This window comes from Herpailurus yagouaroundi, unplaced genomic scaffold (genome assembly GCF_014898765.1).
Source record: "Herpailurus yagouaroundi ecotype Mexico unplaced genomic scaffold, PumYag 67493, whole genome shotgun sequence".
Taxonomy (NCBI): Eukaryota; Metazoa; Chordata; class Mammalia; order Carnivora; family Felidae; genus Herpailurus; species Herpailurus yagouaroundi.
In genome coordinates this window covers 39,127-56,691 of record NW_024420301.1, presented here as the reverse complement: position 1 = coordinate 56,691, position 17,565 = coordinate 39,127, and the positions used below count along the sequence as shown (strand labels likewise).

At 40.0% G+C, this 17,565-nt stretch overlaps 1 protein-coding gene across 1 annotated transcript; it reads right to left on the bottom strand.

The window, feature by feature from the left end:
• Window positions 1-4,592: 4,592 nt before the first annotated feature.
• On the bottom strand, window positions 4,593-5,531 carry LOC121025096 (olfactory receptor 1D2-like). The gene has a single exon (XM_040467514.1). The coding sequence runs from the start codon at window positions 5,529-5,531 to the stop codon at window positions 4,593-4,595; it is 939 nt and encodes a 312-aa protein (XP_040323448.1).
• Between the last annotated feature and the right edge of the window lie 12,034 nt (window positions 5,532-17,565).

Genomic DNA, 17,565 nt, shown 5'->3' with positions numbered 1-17,565 from the left:
AGAGGGATACTTCCTTAATATGACATTTCTTTTTTTATATACATAATTTATAATTTATTGTCAAGTTAGCTGACATACAGTGTATACAGTGTGCTCTTGGCTTCAGGAGTAGTTTCTCATGATTCATCACTTACATACAACACCCAGTGCTCATCCCAACAAGTGCCCTTTTCATTGTCCATCACCCATTTTCCCCGCCCCCAATTCCCCACCCCCGTCAACCCTCAGTTTGTTCTCTATATTTGTCTCTTATGGTTTGCCTCCCTCTCTGTAACTATTTTTTCTCTTTCCCTTTCCCCAAGGTCTTCTGTTAAGTTTCTCAACTTCCACATATGAGTGAAAACATATGCTATCTGTCTTTCTCTGACTGACTTATTTCACTTAGGATAATACCCTTCAGTTCCATCCACGTTGTTGCAAATGGCAAGATTTCTTTGTTTTTCATTGCCAAGTAGAATTCAATTGAGTGTGTGTGTGTGTGTGTGTGTGTGTGTGTGATTATATATATATATATATATATATATATATATACACACCACATCTTCTTTATCCATTCACCAGTTGATGGACATTTGTGCTCTTTCCATACTTTTGTCATTGTTGATAACACTGCTATAAACATTGGGGTACATGTACCCCTATGAATCAGCACTCCTCTCAACATCACTCATTATCAGGGAAATACAAACCAAAACCACATTGAGATATCACCTCACACTGGTCACACCCATACCGGTCAGAGTGGCTAAAATTAACTACTCAGGAAACAACAGATGTTGGCGAGGATATGGAGAAAGGGGAACCCTCTTGCATTGTTGGTGGGAATGCAAACTGTTGCAGCCACTCTGAAAACAGTGTGGATGTTCCTCAAAAAATTAAAAATAGAATTACCCTATGACCCAGCAAGAGCACTACTAGGAATTTATTTATTTATTTTTTAAATTAGGCCTCATGCCCAGTGTGGAGCCCAATGCAGAATTTGAACTCAAGATCCTGAGATGAAGACCTGAGATCAAGAGTAGGACACTTAACCTACTGAGCCACTCAGGTGCTCCAACATGATATTTCTATGTCAACCAAAACTCCAACACCATGTTTAGTGAAAAAAATACTAGAAGTGACCCCATTAAGACATGAAAAACCTAAGATATCCTCTTGCACCACTGTAATTTAACATTGTGAAGATAGACAATAAAATCAGACAAGAAAAAAAAATTAAATGAGAAGGTAAATTTATCATTATTTGAGAATGATACCTGGAAAACATAACAGAATCCAAGTGAAAAACCATTACAAATAAGATCATTTAGTAAGGTGGCCCAGTACACAACTGATATACAAAAACCAGGGGTCTTCATTAACAAAAGCAATAACTAATAAATAAAACACCATTTACAATACCAATAAAAACTGTGAAATACCCAGGAATAAGTTTAACATGAAAATGAGCAAAAGAAAAATTTCAGGAACTTCAGAAAGACAAAAATAAGACTTGAACAAGATAGTTTTGATAATGTATGTTATAGAACCCAACAATGTCCAAAACATTATCATTTCAACATGTAATCAATATAAGAATATTAATGAGATATTTTGCATTTTTTATTCATACTAATGCTTTGAGTTTCATTGTATATTTTACATGACTTACACTTTATATACTCAGGAGTTGCAAGTGGTTTGTAGCTACCATATTGGACAGTGCAGATGAGAGAGTGAGGGGAGAAATAATCATGATCACAAAATGCTGATGGGCAGGTAAATGGGTAGATATCTCTTTTTGTATAACTATATGTAGAGAAATTTGACATGATCTATCAAAATTTACACATATATGTCATTTGCCCCCACATACCACTTCTAGGAATTTATCCCACAGAGTATGTCATGGGACATTCAGTATTTTTAAGTTTCTTTGTTCATTTAGGCTATTGCATGCAGAAAGGTTGTAGATTGTACTTTATTACCCTGCAGTATAAGAATATCCACTTTATCACATTGCTGGTTTTGGTCAATGAAAATGGTAACTTGACTGTTTCAAAATCACATTTCTTTTATTATTAATGAGGCTGATTTTTCCCATATTTTTGTCATTCATTTTGTTTCTTCTGATATGAATTGTCTTTTCAAGTTCTCCATTCATTTTATTTTTATGTCTTAATGGATTGTATTTTTTAAATTATTTATATAAGATTTTTAATTAGAAGAATGGCATGTTTTCCAACACCAACAACCAATTCTCTGATTCTCCAGTCACCAACTGAGCGTCCAACAATTTGACTCAACTCTGACACTAACTACCTTGTTAGCACAGTCACCCACAATTTAAGGTCTAAGTCCCACAAGACTGTCCCCTACTTAAGTGCCATTTGCAAGTCAGTCCCAGCTGACTTCAACCGTCTATAATTCAGAGGTTCCCACAACCCCTTCTTCAGGCTTGATGTTTTCTAGAATGGCTCATAGAACTCAGGAATGCACTTTACTTATGTTTCCTGGTTTATTATAAAGTATATTATAAAGGATACAAATGAAAAGCTAAGTGGAGAGGTACATAGGGCAAAGTCTGGAAGGGTCCCAAGCACAGGAGCTTCTGTCCCATGGATTTTGGGTGCTCCACCCTTCCAGCATGTTGATGTGCTCATCAACCTGGAAGCCCTCTGAACCCACTGTTTAGGGGTTCTTATGGAGGTTTCATCATGTAGGCATGATCAATTAACTCAGTCTCCAGCCTCTCCCATCTCAGGAGGTTAGGGGAGGAGGAAGGGGTGAAAGTTCTAGGTTCCTAATAAAGACTTGGTCTTCTGGTGACCAGCCCCATCCTGAAGCTATGTAGAGGCTCAACAAGAGTCACCATATTAGAACAAAAATGCTTTTATCAACCAGGAAATTCCAAAGGTTTTAGGAGCTCTGTGTCAGGAACTGGGGACAAAGACCAAATAAATGTTTGTGTTTGTCACATAAATGGTGACTATTTTCCTCACTTGATTTGGTTTTCTTGTGGATAAATCTACCCATTATCCTTTGTGATCTCTTCCATTGCTTTTGTGCTCCAGGAGTAGCATGAGAATAGGTGTATATTCACAAGATCTGTATGTTGATTCATCTTCCAATAGCACTCTGTTTAAATTATTTTACCTTTTAACATCCGGCAGAAAAAAAGTCCTTACTGATCACAGTTGTTGTTGTGGTGGTGGTGGTGGTGGTTGTTGTTTTTCTTTCTTTTTTCTTCTTTTTTTTTTTTTTTGCTCTTCTCTGCCATTTATTCTCCCAATTTAGCAGTAAAAGCTTTTCTTCAAATTAAAAAAAAAAAGATTGTGTTCAGGTTCTAAATGTCTGAAACCTAGAAATTAACCCAAGTCTTCCCATCCAAGAAGGTGTTATGTCTTTTCCTTTGACCAGATTCTCTCAAGAGAATCTCTGCAGTCTCCTCATATAGGCTCCTTTCATTTCTTATTAAGACAATATTTTATCCTCGTTGCTATTATGTTTGGGATATTTTTCCAGTGCCACTTTTAAGTAGTTTTTCCTCCCTGGATTGGAAGAGTTTTATTGATTTTTGCATTACTTATTTTGCAATCTGTAAATTTGTTCCTCTTAGTTCTAGTAGTTTTTCAGCTTGATTATCTTGGATTTTCCAGAAAGATACTCCTATTTTCATATGATCATAGTTTTTTCCCCTTCATTTCTAATATTAATACCTAATACATCTGTTTTCTGATTTACTGCTAGACTAGAATTTTGACGAAAATGTTAAATGATAGTCATGGTAGAGGGAATCCTTGTTGTTGCCCTGATCTTAATATGAATAGTGTTTCAACACTACGTACCTAAGTTGGCCATGTTGAGAAATGTGGTGAATCTACTCTTTTCATTTCATCTGGGAATGTTCTCTGTGAGGTCAGCAAGCAAGTCTATGGCTTGGGAAGTGTATTGACATACCGTGATCCATGTAAGAGTTCAAAGGGGTACCCATCTCTTTCTCCACTTGGCTCAGAAACTTTGTGAATGTGTCTTGAAGTCACAACCTGTGCATCTACTGCCATCTCGTGACAAGGGCCTCCAGTTGCAGATTTTGTTCTTGAGAAGTGAAAGGAGCCTCTTTATTTCCATCTAACAAATTATTCCTACACAAGCAGAAGGTGAGAATTCCATTGCTTCTCTGATGACGTCCCTCACCTAGAAAATGTAGATAACAGCATCTCCATCACAAGATTGGTGATTAAGTGAGTAAATACGTGTACTTGCTCAAAACAGTGCCCAGCACAAAACAAAATGCTCCATTGCTTATTATGATTCACGCCACTAACAGGGGATCGTGGTAAAAATTCATGAGGCAGACGTGGTTTGAGGAGGAGCCATGAAGGACATATAGAATGAATGGAAAATTAAATCCTCAAACAAACAAGCTGTCCATCTGGGGCCTGACACGAGAGTCATCCAGGGAGGTTTGGTTGAAGGAGTGATTGAATATGATTGCAGCAGAAATTTGGGCAGAGCTGGACATCTGTTAAATCTTATATGGATAGTCCCCTCCTACATCAATAATGAGGCAAGCACAAGATGACATCATCACTCAGGAGCAGGAGATGCTGTCACCAAGGCCAGATCTTTCTCCAGCTGAGGAGGCTCCTTAGGGCCCCTTTCATGTCCTTATTCCTAAGACTATAAATGAAGGGGTTGAGCATGGGAGCCACCACTGCATACAGCACAGTGGCCACTGAATCCTCAGATGTGTAGGAAGAAGAAGGACGCAGATACACCCCAAATAAAGTTCCATAGAACAATGACACCACAACAAGGTGGGAACTACAAGTGGAAAAGGCTTTAAGTTTGCTCTGGGAGGAACGAAGTCTTAGGATGGCTGAGAAAATGTGCATGTAGGAGATAGAAATAAAGAGGAAAGGAGCAACAAAAATAAAGCTCCCCAGGATGTAAACAACCAACTCATTGTCATGGATACTTGAACAAGAAAGCTTTAGCAATGCATAGAGTTCACAGAAAATATGGTGAATTCTGACACTTGCACAAAATGACAGTGTATCCACCAAAAGGGTGTGGATCAAAGGATAGATGTTTGTGATAATCAGAGCCAGAGACAATAATGTGATACAGAATTTGGGGCTCATGGTTATGGTATAGTGAAGAGGGTGGCATATAGCTACAAATCTGTCATATGCCATCACTGCCAAGAGGACATTGTCCAGTTCTAGAAACAAGATTAGAAAATACATCTGAGTAAGGCATCCAGTGTAAGATATGGACTGGCTCAGGGTTTGGATATTGAGCAGCATCTTTGGTATAGTGACAGAGGTGAAGCAGATGTCAACCCAGGACAGGTTGGCTATGAAGAAGTACATGGGGGTGTGGAGATGGGAGGTAGAGCCAATGGCCAGGATGATGAGCAGATTCCCCACCACAGCAACCAGGTACATGGACAGGAACAGACTGAAGAGGAGGGGCTGATTCTCAGGCACATCTGACAGTCCCAGGAGGAGGAATTCTGAGACAACAGTTTGATTGCTTCCAGCCATGGCTTCTGGTTTCTGTAAATATGCATTGGAAGTACGTCTGTCAACATGAGCAGAGGCAATCTGGGAAAACATGCACAGCAACCTTCATCCTTAGCTGAAATAATACTTGGTGACACTTGGGAAGGAAATCCAACCTGGGGTAGTGAGGGCAAGAAAGTGTGTGGCTCCCTGGTCATGAGAGAATGCAGGACAGGTGAGCTAAGGCCTTTCTTGTGACTTAACTCAGTCAGGAGCTCCTCTTCCTTCTCAAGAAGAAAAGAAGGACCAGGCAGAGAAGAAGATGGAACTGAAAGTAAGGCCTGGTTTGGGGAGAGTGGGGAAGCAGCAAAAGCAATTGAGTTGTCACAATGGGTGCATTATTTTATCCATATAGGGGTCAGGGTGATGACCATAAAGCAAAATTCTGTGTGTGCATGTGTGTGCATACTTAGACACAGATGTATATACTTCACAAACATACAGAGACATATATATTCAAATGTATGTATTCATTGAAAAATACATGAAAGCATATTCACCAAAATGCTAATAGTGGTTATCTCTGGCATGTGAGATTCTAACTTAAATCTTTTTTTAATGTTTATTTATTTTTGAGAGAGAGAGAGAGAGAGAGAGAGAGAGAGAGAGACAGAGCACGAGCAGGGGAGGGGCAGAGAGAGAGAGGGAGACACAGAACCCGAATCAGGCTGCAGGCTCTGAGCTGTCAGCACAAAGCCCGATGCGAGGCTCAAACTCACAAACCGTGAGATTGTGACCTGAGTCAAAGTCGGACGCTTAACCGACTGAGACACCCAGGCGCCCCAAATCTTTTTTTTTTTTAACAATAAACATATATCAACTTGCTAAACTATGTTCCAAGGATGTTAATATTTCTTTCAAAAGGTTTCTGTGATGGACTAAGTTTGAATCATAAGCACAATTAGGGGCTCAAGACTCATGAAACCTTGTCATACATAGAGCATCTCTAAGAAATTATGTCTTTGTATCTTTGTCTGTTTTTTCAAGTTCATGTTGTGGATTCCACAAAGGCTAAATGCTCATGTGGTTTCATTCCACTAGATAGAAAGATTTACATTAATAAATCTGAAATTCAGGTAAAATGTAAACTTAGTAAAATCTGATCTTAAAATATTGACTCAAAAATAGGCAGATGATGAATAATCAAATATCCATGGAAAAAAATGAAAAATTTTCATGGATATTCACTTAAAAGTAAAATACATGTTTTAATCCATGTGCTCTTAAGAAAAAAATATTTTGGTTCATCAGATTTTCAGCCCACTAATCCCCTCTTCAAATATTAAAAGTTTACAGGGGAAAGAATGACATCTTTCTGGTTCACCACTGAATCATCATGGCCTCAAGCCAGCATAACACTGAAATCAAAACCTGGCAACAATAAGCATATGCATAAAAGAATAATGAGGCAAAAATCTCAATACATGCAAATCCAGTCTAGCAAGCAATATATTGGAGGGATAAGGCATCAAATAAGAATATAAAAATGATTGGTATTATGACATCTACTAATGCAAATAATCATATGAATTGATGGTAGGAAAAACTACAATATAAATCTAATCGATGCTAACATGGCACTTGTAAAACTTCACATTATTTCTTGATTTTTACAACCTGTAAGCAGGATTGGAATATAAGCCTGATTCAAAGCACCAGAGTCTCGATGTTCTTTCCTTCAAGCCAACTGCCTCACCCAAAGCTCTCCCTTCAGACCCCAACTTTCACTGGGCCTTCTGCAACTCATAATCTGTAATCAATGTCTTCTCAAAGCATTCCCTCTACCTTCTGCCTTGAAGGAGGCTTGGCTCTATACCCTGAGGGCACTACTTTCTTGCAGCCCTCTTCAAGGTAAACTATCTTTTCTTCTCACACCCCATACACCTCAGGGTAAGGAGATAGGGTCAGTGACCTTTCCTCCTCCCAGTGCTACTTTTCAGCCCAGTAGTTCTTCTCCATTAAAAAAAAAATCCCAAGAGTGACATCAGCAAAAATAACAGAAGTAGGAGCTCCGAGAGCCTGTCCCTCCACAGAAACAGTGGGAAAAAAATAGCAAAAATAGAATCAATGTTGTCAGAACTCACAAAAATAGTCAATTATTTCCAAAAATCAATCACATGTTGAATCAAGAAAAGGGCAACTTAAACACAGTAGAACATTCTGGTGTCTTAACTTTAGCCTTGCCCCCATACCCCTTCCCAGCACAGCAGCGTTTTGAAGATGGCAGCCTACATTCCCATTGTAATACTTGGCTCAGAAGGGAGGAGAACAGATTTTGTTCCCAAGGAACTGTGTTTGTCTGTTTGGACCTATCTGGAAATTCCCTGAAGGCCTGACACAAGGCACTGGCCCTCCTTTCACCTAACTCAGAACTCGCTCAGGACAGAAAAGTAGGTAAGAGGGTATTCCTTAAGAACAATGAACAAGTCACTGCCTCTTAGGGCAAAAGATTACAGTTGAGACAAATAATAGACATGCCAAATGTCTTAGAGGAAAAATTGGGGAAATTTACTTTTGGGGAATATTGATTTTGAAAAGCTTCTGTTTATAATGGGAAAATATAGAAAGTCATATGCATGCCCAGGACTGGATGCATGCTCAGAAAAAACCTGATAAGCTTTCACCTCCAACTGATATTTAGGATCAGATAAACACAGGCAATGGAGGCTAAGATATAGTTATAAACAGACTGGCTAAGCTTTGAAAAAGTACACAACATACAGCCAAACTTCGAAGACCAGGAGACTAATTTATTCTTTTTATTTATTTTTTTTAAAAACTTGTTTGTCTGTTTGTTTTGGGGGAGAGAGAGTGTGAGCAAGGGAGGGGCAGAGAGAGAGGAAGAAAGAGAATCCCAAGCACATGGAGCCTGGCGTGTGGCTTGATCTCACAAAACATGAGATCATGACCTGAGCCAAAATCAAGATTCAGACTCTTAACCAACTGAACCACCGAGGTGTCCCTCTTTTTATTTATTTCTTTTTCTCCCCTCCAGTTTAAGAAGATCTCTGGAAAACTATTATCTGACCAAAAGCTAAAACAACAGAGACTTCGGAGACCACACATGATAAAACATAGGTTTTGGAAAATAGTTTAGAAGTCACCAAACCAACAAGCAACTACAAACCACAGAAAGCAACAAAAACAAACCCTGAATAGAAGAAAGAATAGAAGAAACTCTAATTTCCAGAGTTACCTCATTATAATATTCAACATGTCCAGTTTTCAATGAAAAATTATGAGGCATGCAGAGAAACAAGTAAATATGGCTCATTCACAGGATGAAAACAAATTAGAAAAACTGTTTATAAAAAGGCACAAACATTGGACTTACTACAAAAAGACTTTAATTTTTTATTTTTTTTAATTTTTTTTTAATTTTTTTTTCAACGTTTATTTATTTTTGGGACAGAGAGAGACAGAGCATGAACGGGGGAGGAGCAGAGAGAGAGGGAAACACAGAATCGGAAACAGGCTCCAGGCTCTGAGCCATCAGCCCAGAGCCCGATGCGGGGCTCGAACTCACGGACCGCGAGATCGTGACCTGGCTGAAGTCGGACGCTTAACCGACTGTGCCACCCAGACGCCCCTAGACTTTAATTTTTTAAATATGTTCAAAAAGCTAAAGGAAGCCATAACAATATATCAACAAATAGAGAATATCAACAAAGTAATAAAAATTATAAAAAGCCTAATAGAAAATGTGGAACTGAAAAGTACAAAAATTGAAAGGAATAATTCTGATAAAGTATCAATAGTATATTTGAGCAGATAGAAAAAAGAATATGTGAGCTTGAAGATAGATAGACTGAAATTAGTCTGAGGAACATAAAGAAAAAAATTTTTTTAAATGAACAGAGTCTAAGAGACCTATGGAACATTATCAAGTAGACCAACATATGCATTGTGGGAGTCCCTGAATGAGAAAAAGAGAGAGGAAAAAAGGCCAAAAGGAATATTTAAAGAAATCATGGTTGAAAATTGCCCAAATTTGATGAAAGCATGAATCCATACATTCAAAAAGTACAATGAATTCTAAGTAAGATAAAAACAAGCAGACCCACACCAAGACATACTATTATCAAATTGCCAAAAGCCAAAGACTAAAAGAGAATCTTGAAAGCAGCAAAAGAACAACTTGTCATTTACAAGTGATCCTCAATAAGACTAACAATTTCTCATCAAAATCCATGGAGACCAGAAGGCACCAGGGTGACATATTTAATGTGATCAAAGGGGGGGAAATGTCAACCAAGAATTCTATATCTAGCAAACTTATCCTTTAAAAATTAAGAAGAAATTAAGACATTCCTTGATAAACTAAATCTGAGAGAATTCATTACTAGTAGATCTATCCTACAAGTAGTGCTAAAGGGAGCATTTCAGGCTGAAAGGAAAGGACACTAGACAGTCACTAGTGTGACTATCACTTCAAGGACACTAACTTGAAGTCATACAAAGAAATAAAGAACATCAGTAGAAATAAATACATAGGTAAATATAAAAGTCAATATTAATGTAATTTTGGGTTTTAACTCCTTTTTTCATATATCATTTTAAATGTATAAAACAATCATTATAAAATAATGTTAATGAGCATACAATATGTAAAGATGTAAATTGTGTCAATAACAACATAAAAGGGGAAAGGTGCAGCTGTATAAAAGCAGCCTTTTTGCATACTACTCAAGTAAAGTTGGCATTAATTCAAACTAGATTGTTACAAGTAAAAGATGTTAATTATAATCCCCAGGGTAACCACTAAGAAAATATATAGTGAAAGAAATTATAAGGGAATCAAGATGGTAAATAGAAAATACATATCTCACATAAAAGTAGACAGTAATGGAGGTATTGAGGAACAAAAATGATATAAGACATATGGGGGAAGAAAGCAAAATAGTAAAAGGAAGATCTTATCAGTAACTACTTTAAATGTATGTGGATTACATGGTCCAATTAAAAACAGAGAGTGGAAAAATGAATTTTTAAAACATAACCCAACTATATGCTCTATACAAGATACTTTAGATCAAAAACACAAATAGATTGAAAGTTAAGAAATAAAAAAGATCCCATGCACATAATAACCTAAAGAGTGCTGGGGTAGCTAATACTAAAATCGGATAAAATATACTTTAGGTCAAAAATATGAGACAAAGAAGAATATTAATGATAAAAGGGTCAACTCATTAAGAAGATATCACTATTGTAAACATATACACAGCTAGCAACAAATCACAAAATATATGAAGCAACACTGACCGAATTGAAAGGAAATATAGCCAGTTCCACAATAATGGCCAGAGACTTCGATACTCTACCTTCAATAATGAAAAGAACAACCAGATAGAAGATCAATAAGGCAACAGAGGATGTGAACAACATATAAAGCAACTATATCTAACATACTTATACAGAATACACCACCCAATGGTAGCAGAATACACATGTTTCTCGAGTGTACATTAAACATTCCCCAGGATAGACCATGTATTAAGCCACAAAATAAATCTCAGTAAAATTTAAAATATTTAAATCATATGTACTATAGTCTGCAACTGTAATGGAATGAAACTAGAAATAAATATCAAAAGGAAAACTGGAAAATATGCAAATATGTAGAAATTAAATAATACATTTTTAAACAAACAATCAAAAAAGAAATCACGAGGGAAATTAGAAAGTACATAGATATGAATGAAAATGAAAAACAACATACCAAAACTAATGGGATGCAGTGAAAGCAGTGTTCAGAGGGAAATATCTAGTTTTAAACACCTACCTTAAAAAGATCAGGAATAAGATAAGGATGGTCACTTTTATGAATGCTATTCAACATTGTACTAGAATTCTAGCCAGAGCAATTAAACAAGAAAAAGAAAGAAAAATCACTTAAATTGGAATGTAAGAAGCACAATTATCTCTATTCACAGATGATTGTATCGTACATATAAAATCCTAAAGAACCCACCAAAAAAAATCTCCTAGACTTAATCATCAAATTCAGCCAAGTTTCACCATATGAGATCAACACACAAAAATCAGTTGTAATACTCTACACTAGCAATGAACTGTGGGAAATCAAATAGCTATGTCCTGGGTTAGGAGATTATAGGGAATGCATTGAAAAGCAAAGAACTGCTCTCTGGCTTTGCTAAAAACAGCGGCCCATGCTTTGCTTATCTACCTAATGTATATCTAGGGGTTAGGCCCTGCCTATACTCATAAATTCCATAAGCCATGTTATCGCATGGAATATTTTACCCTGTCTTAACTTGTTTTTCTGCACGTTTTCTATATGTTTTTACTGGCATGTAGCCCACCAACGTATTGCTCGTTTCTTCCCTAAATGTATGCTCAATAAATATGGGAGCTTGACAGTAGCCACTTGGGGAGACTTCCCTTAGCCTCCCTTTCACCTCTCTTGACTTGCATGGAGTCTTTTTTTCTTTATTTTTTAAATGTTTATTTATTTTTGAGAAAGCAAGGCAGAGAACGAGTAGGGGAGGGGCAGAGAGTCAGGGACATACAGAATCCAAAGCAGGCTCCAGGCTCTGAGCTGTCAGCACAGAGCCTGACACAGGGCTCGAGCCCACAAACCATGAGATCATGACCTGAGCCAAAGTTAGATGCTTAACCAACTGAACCACCCAGGCACCCCTGCATGGAGTTTTGAGTAATCCTTTGAGCCATCCTTGGCTTTGTTTGGACAAAGCTGAAAGCCAAACCCACAATGAACAATGAAATTGAAATTAGGAAAATAATAGCATCTATAATAATAACAAAAAGATGAAAACACTTAGGAATAAATGTAACCAAGGGGATACAAGACTTATACATTGAAAACTATAAAACATTGCTCAAAGAAATTAAAGAAGGTCTAAATAAATGGAAAGACTTACCATGTACATGGATTGGAAGACTTAATATTATTAAGATGGTTATACTCACAAAGTGGTCTACATACTCAATACAGTACTTTTTAAATATTTATTTATTTTGAGAGAGAGAGAGAGAGAGAGAGAGAGAGAGAATGAGCAGGTGAAGGGCAGAGAGAGAGAGAGAGGGAGAGAGAGAATCCCAAGCAGGCTCCATGCCTGACACAGGGCAGCACAGAGCCCGACACAGGGCTCAATCTCACAAACTGCAAGATCATGACCTGACCCAAAATCAGGAGTCTGACACTTGACTGACTGAGCCACCCAGGCGCCCCATCAATGCAGTCCTTATCAAAATCTCAATGGCCTTTTTTGCAGAAATGGAAGAGATAATCCAAAAATTCATAGGGAATTCAAGGGACCCCAAATAACCGAACGATCTCAAAAGAAACAATTGTATACCTTATTTTACAAGACACTTATGGTTAAGATTGTAGCAAAGTTTTGGCATTAAATGTAACGCTGCTTCTTGAATAAGTTAAATACAACATTATTATATGTTCTATTCCCAAGAATAGAACTCCCAAGAATTCCACTCCTAGGCATATACCTAAAAGAATTAACAGGTGTTCAAATAAAAACTTGCACTTAAATGTTCATAGCAGCACTATTCATAATAGCCAAAAGGTGAAAATAACTCACATGTACATCAACTGGTGAATGGATAAACAAAATGTGGTATAGCTGTATAATGGAGTATTAATCAAGCATGTAAATTAATGAATTACTACGTCCTGAAATATGGATGAAAATATTGAAAACATTGTGCAAAGTGAAAGAAGGCAGACACAAAAGGCCATATATTATATGATTCCATACACATGGAACATCCAGAAGACACCAATCTGAAGAAACAGAAAGCAGATTGATAGTTGCCAGAAGCATGGGGGAGGGTGAATGCAAAGTGACTGCTTAATGGGTACAAGGTCTCCTTTGGGACTAATGAAAATGTTTGGAACTGCATATAGGCAATGGTTGTACAACTTGTCAATGTACTAAATGCCACTTAATTTTATATTTTATATTTTAAAATGGTTAATTTATGTTATGTGAATTTTACCACAATAAAAAAAAGTCATAGAAAAAATTAAAAAGAATACTTTGCCCTTTGAGGCCCCTGCTGTCCAGCCCTTTTGCCCACTGCTGTCTCTCAAAGGAACCATTCTCTCTCATGCATTTGTGAGGACTTTGCTGCAGGCTCACAGTCCCTTCCACATCTCATTCCTGCCTCATTCTGTCCAAGTGGCAGACCTTTGTTTAAGTTTATTTATTTTTGAGAAAGAGATAGAGCAGGGCGGGGCAGAAGGAGAAGGAGACACAGAATCCAAAGCAGGCTCCAGGCTCCAAGCAGTCAGCACAGAGCCTGACATGGGGCTCGAACCCATGAACTGTGAGATCATGACCTGAGCCAAAGTTGGATGTTTAACCAACTGAGCCACCCAGGCACCCACAAGTGACAGACGCTTGTAATCCATTGACCCCAACCTCCTCTCTGCCATCCTCTCCCTGCACCATTGGGAAAGGTAACCCAAATGACACCAATCACAGTCTCTCTCTCTCTCTCTCTCTCTCTCTCTCTCTCTCTCTCTCGGAATTTGAAAGTGGAGTAGAGGCACACAGAAATGGAAGTGGTTGGAGCTGAGTCGCTGAGCGCAAATCCTTGGAGACAACCAGTCTGAGTTCCCACCAGTGAGATTCCCCAGAGGTGCTCTGGTTCCCATCCTTCCCAGTACCTCGATATTCAGCTCCTAACTTCAATTCTGTGAGATCCTCCACGTGTCCCCAGCGAGCCTCCTCATTTAGTCAGAGATGCATTTTGTCTCTTAGAACCAAAGTACTCCAACTCATACAGATGAGAACGGTCAGCGGGTTTCAAGCAACAGACTCAGGAAATGCGGGGTGATTTGGGTGATCCGCAATGACTTACTGGGTGAAGCTGGGGGAGGCCAACAGACTCCCATTCACATCGCAGGACAGGGAAGCAGAGAACCCAACTGTCACCAGTGCGCAAGCTGGACCATGTGTTCTCCGAAGGCAAACTCTAGGTAGAGTTTGGGTACACGCTGCCGGGAAACCATTTTTAAAGGTGACCACATGGTACACGGTCACGTCTGATGGTCTCGGGTAACCCAGAGCCTGGGAACCACTACTCCAATCTTGACATGATTGCGTCCAGACCCAGAAGGAACCTTCCGGCCTCTCTCTGACCTTGCTGGCGCGGTCCCTTAGCGCAGGCAGCCAAAGTGTGGAGACGTCAAGAAAACCCACCTCAGAAAAGGTCCTGAGAGTTGTTGTTACATTGCCATTGCAATGGTAGCTGGGTCTCCAACCTCCCCGCGTCTCTGTCCTTAATGCAAGAGCACCAAAGAGTGGCTTCCTCGCAGTTGTCGCGAAGATATCTGACATTGTTGGGAAGACTTGGAGAACCACAAATCCCTCTGAAATGTCACCCGGCTGACTGACACTTCTGTGAGCTTGCCTCCTGGCATTCCAGAAGAAACCAATTTCCTCTGCTTGGGAGAGTTTCTCTATGTCTCCTCTGTCCTTTTTCCTCTCTTCCTCCCTCCCTTCTCTTCTACTCACTCTCCCCCTCCCCCTCCTCCTCCTTTTCCTCTCCCCTCCTCCCTCTTTCCTCCCTTCACTCCCAATGTTCCAGACCATGTCCTTCAGATCATTGCCCTAGACAGGCCATCCTGTACCACCCAACCTAAATTAGCTGGAACAACAAAAGTGCAAGATTAAACTGAAGGGGGGTTTAGAATTTGCTGAAGATGACATTTCAACTCAAAGGTGAGATATGGATTATTCAATAAATTATATTGGGACACCTGGCTACTCTTTGCAGTTAGATCCCAATGTCATTCTTCACTCCAAAATAAATTTCCAGTACATTAAAATTTTAATATACTAGAGGATATGGTGAGTGAACATGTCTATGTTATCGTGGGTGGAGCCTTTCATAGGGCACAAAATCCAGAAATTATGATGAAAAAAAATGATCACTTAAGTGCATTTAAATGTTTAAATTTTTTTTTAATTTTATTTTTTATTTTTAAAAATTTACATCCAAATTAGTTAGCATATAGTGCAACAATGATTTCAGGAGTAGATTTTTAAAAAGTGGAGGGTGGGACACCTAGTTGGCTTAGTCGGTTAAGTGTCCAACTTCAGCTCAGATCACAATCTCACAGTTCGTGGGTTTGAGTGTTGGCCTCTGTGCTGACAGCTGGAGCCTGGAGCCTGCTTCGGATTCTGCGTCTCCCTCTCTCTGCCCTTCCTCTGCTCACACTCTGTCTCTGTGTCTATCTCTGTCGCTCTCTCAAAACTAAAGAAACATTAAAAAGTTTATAATTGTTTTTAGCTTATACATAGAAAAGGACCATAAGCCAAGTTAAAAAGAAGCCATGGGGAGGAAAAGTATTTCCAATCATGATAAAGATTTGATACCCTGAACACTTAAAGGACACTCACCAGTCAGCGTGAAAAGTGTGACTGTCCTGAATAGAAAACAGGCAAGGATACGCACGAACACTTCTCAGAAGAGATGCCACTGGCCAAATGTCTAATCGCATCACATTCAAAAGGAAACTGGAAGACACCAATATGGTTTTGGTCGCTATGCATTTGGTTTTACGAAGGTGTAAAAGACTGAACATATCCTGTCTGGGGTGGGATGCAGGGAAATGGACACTTTTATCTACAACCGGCGCGAGCTTCTGGGGGTGCACTTTGGCAACATGCACCAAACACTTTAAAGAGGGCTTACCCTCTGACCTGACAAGTCCCCTTCTCAAAATCTATGGAACAGAAGCAAATGTACCGGGATATTCGTTTCAGCACCGCTTACAGGACTGAAAGAGGAGAAACAGCGACAAGGTCTACCCGCATGGATGGGTTGTAGTAGCTGAAGAACACACGTTTGTGGATCGTGGCGCAGCTCCCACTGCCCACACCCTGCCCCCGCGTGTTCGCGTAGAGAAGCTTTACAAGCACAAACAGGTGTTGGGGGGGGGGGCTACGAGAATAAAGCCCCTCTGAAGAAGGAGAAGAGGCAGCGGGGGCAGCAGTGGAGGCAGAAGCGGCAGCCAAGTGGGCCTGTTCCCTCTGTGGAGGGAGAGGAGGGGGAGATCCCTGGGGGATGAATGTCAGCTGAACTGATGGGACCCTTGAAGCCCGGGGTCTGGCGTGCACTGTACGTCCCCTGTACGACAGACTCAAACAGATACAAGAGCTCTAAACTAAGATGACAGGTTTGCCAGAAATGGCCCTTTTCCTCCCCCCTTGATGTCCACCTGGAGGTGTCCACCCTGGCACTGACCCGCTGAGTCTCCAGTGCCAAGTCTGCCCAACCACACATCTCCTGTCATCTGGGCTTGATGTGGTAGGGTTGGTGAGTGTGGTCACAGCAGTCAGTTGCTCAGAGCCTGCCTATCCCTGTCTGGGTACTGTGGACACAGCTGGGCCTGGGACCTGGCATAGGGAGGGTCCCAGGTGACCTTACCAGGTGCCCCCTTCCTAGATGCCTTATTGAACTTCCTCGTGGACTCACGGCCTGCTTTGCCCCAGCCTACCTCCCTTCTATCCTGTGCTTTTCATATGGCTTCTGTCAGGGCCTTACCACTAACATGAAGACCTAGAAGCTAGACCTTGGCATACCTTGGCCAGGGGTCCTCATCCAGGGTCATCTGGAAGACCCAGCTTGGCCTACTGTGCAGGGAACACAAGACCACTTCTGCTCATGACCCTGGCACCCTGGGACAGACCCCAAACCCTGCCATGTGCCACTAATGACCAGAGCCAGCTCAGCAGTCTGGTGCATGCACACGGACTTCTGTCCTCAGTGCCAATCTCACCCAGTTGCTCTGCCAGGAAAGCAGTTTTTCTCAGTCCCCAGTCCCTGAAGAAACACCTGCTGGTGTTCCCAGTGCAAGTGAAAAGCCACCACCCAGAATCCTTTCTTCACCTCCTTCCTGAGCTCCTCATATCCGTGCCCAAATTCTCCTGTACTTGGAGCCCCCACACCACCCATAAGTCTCCCTCCGGCAGTATCCCAGGAAGGGCTGTTGTCCTACTCG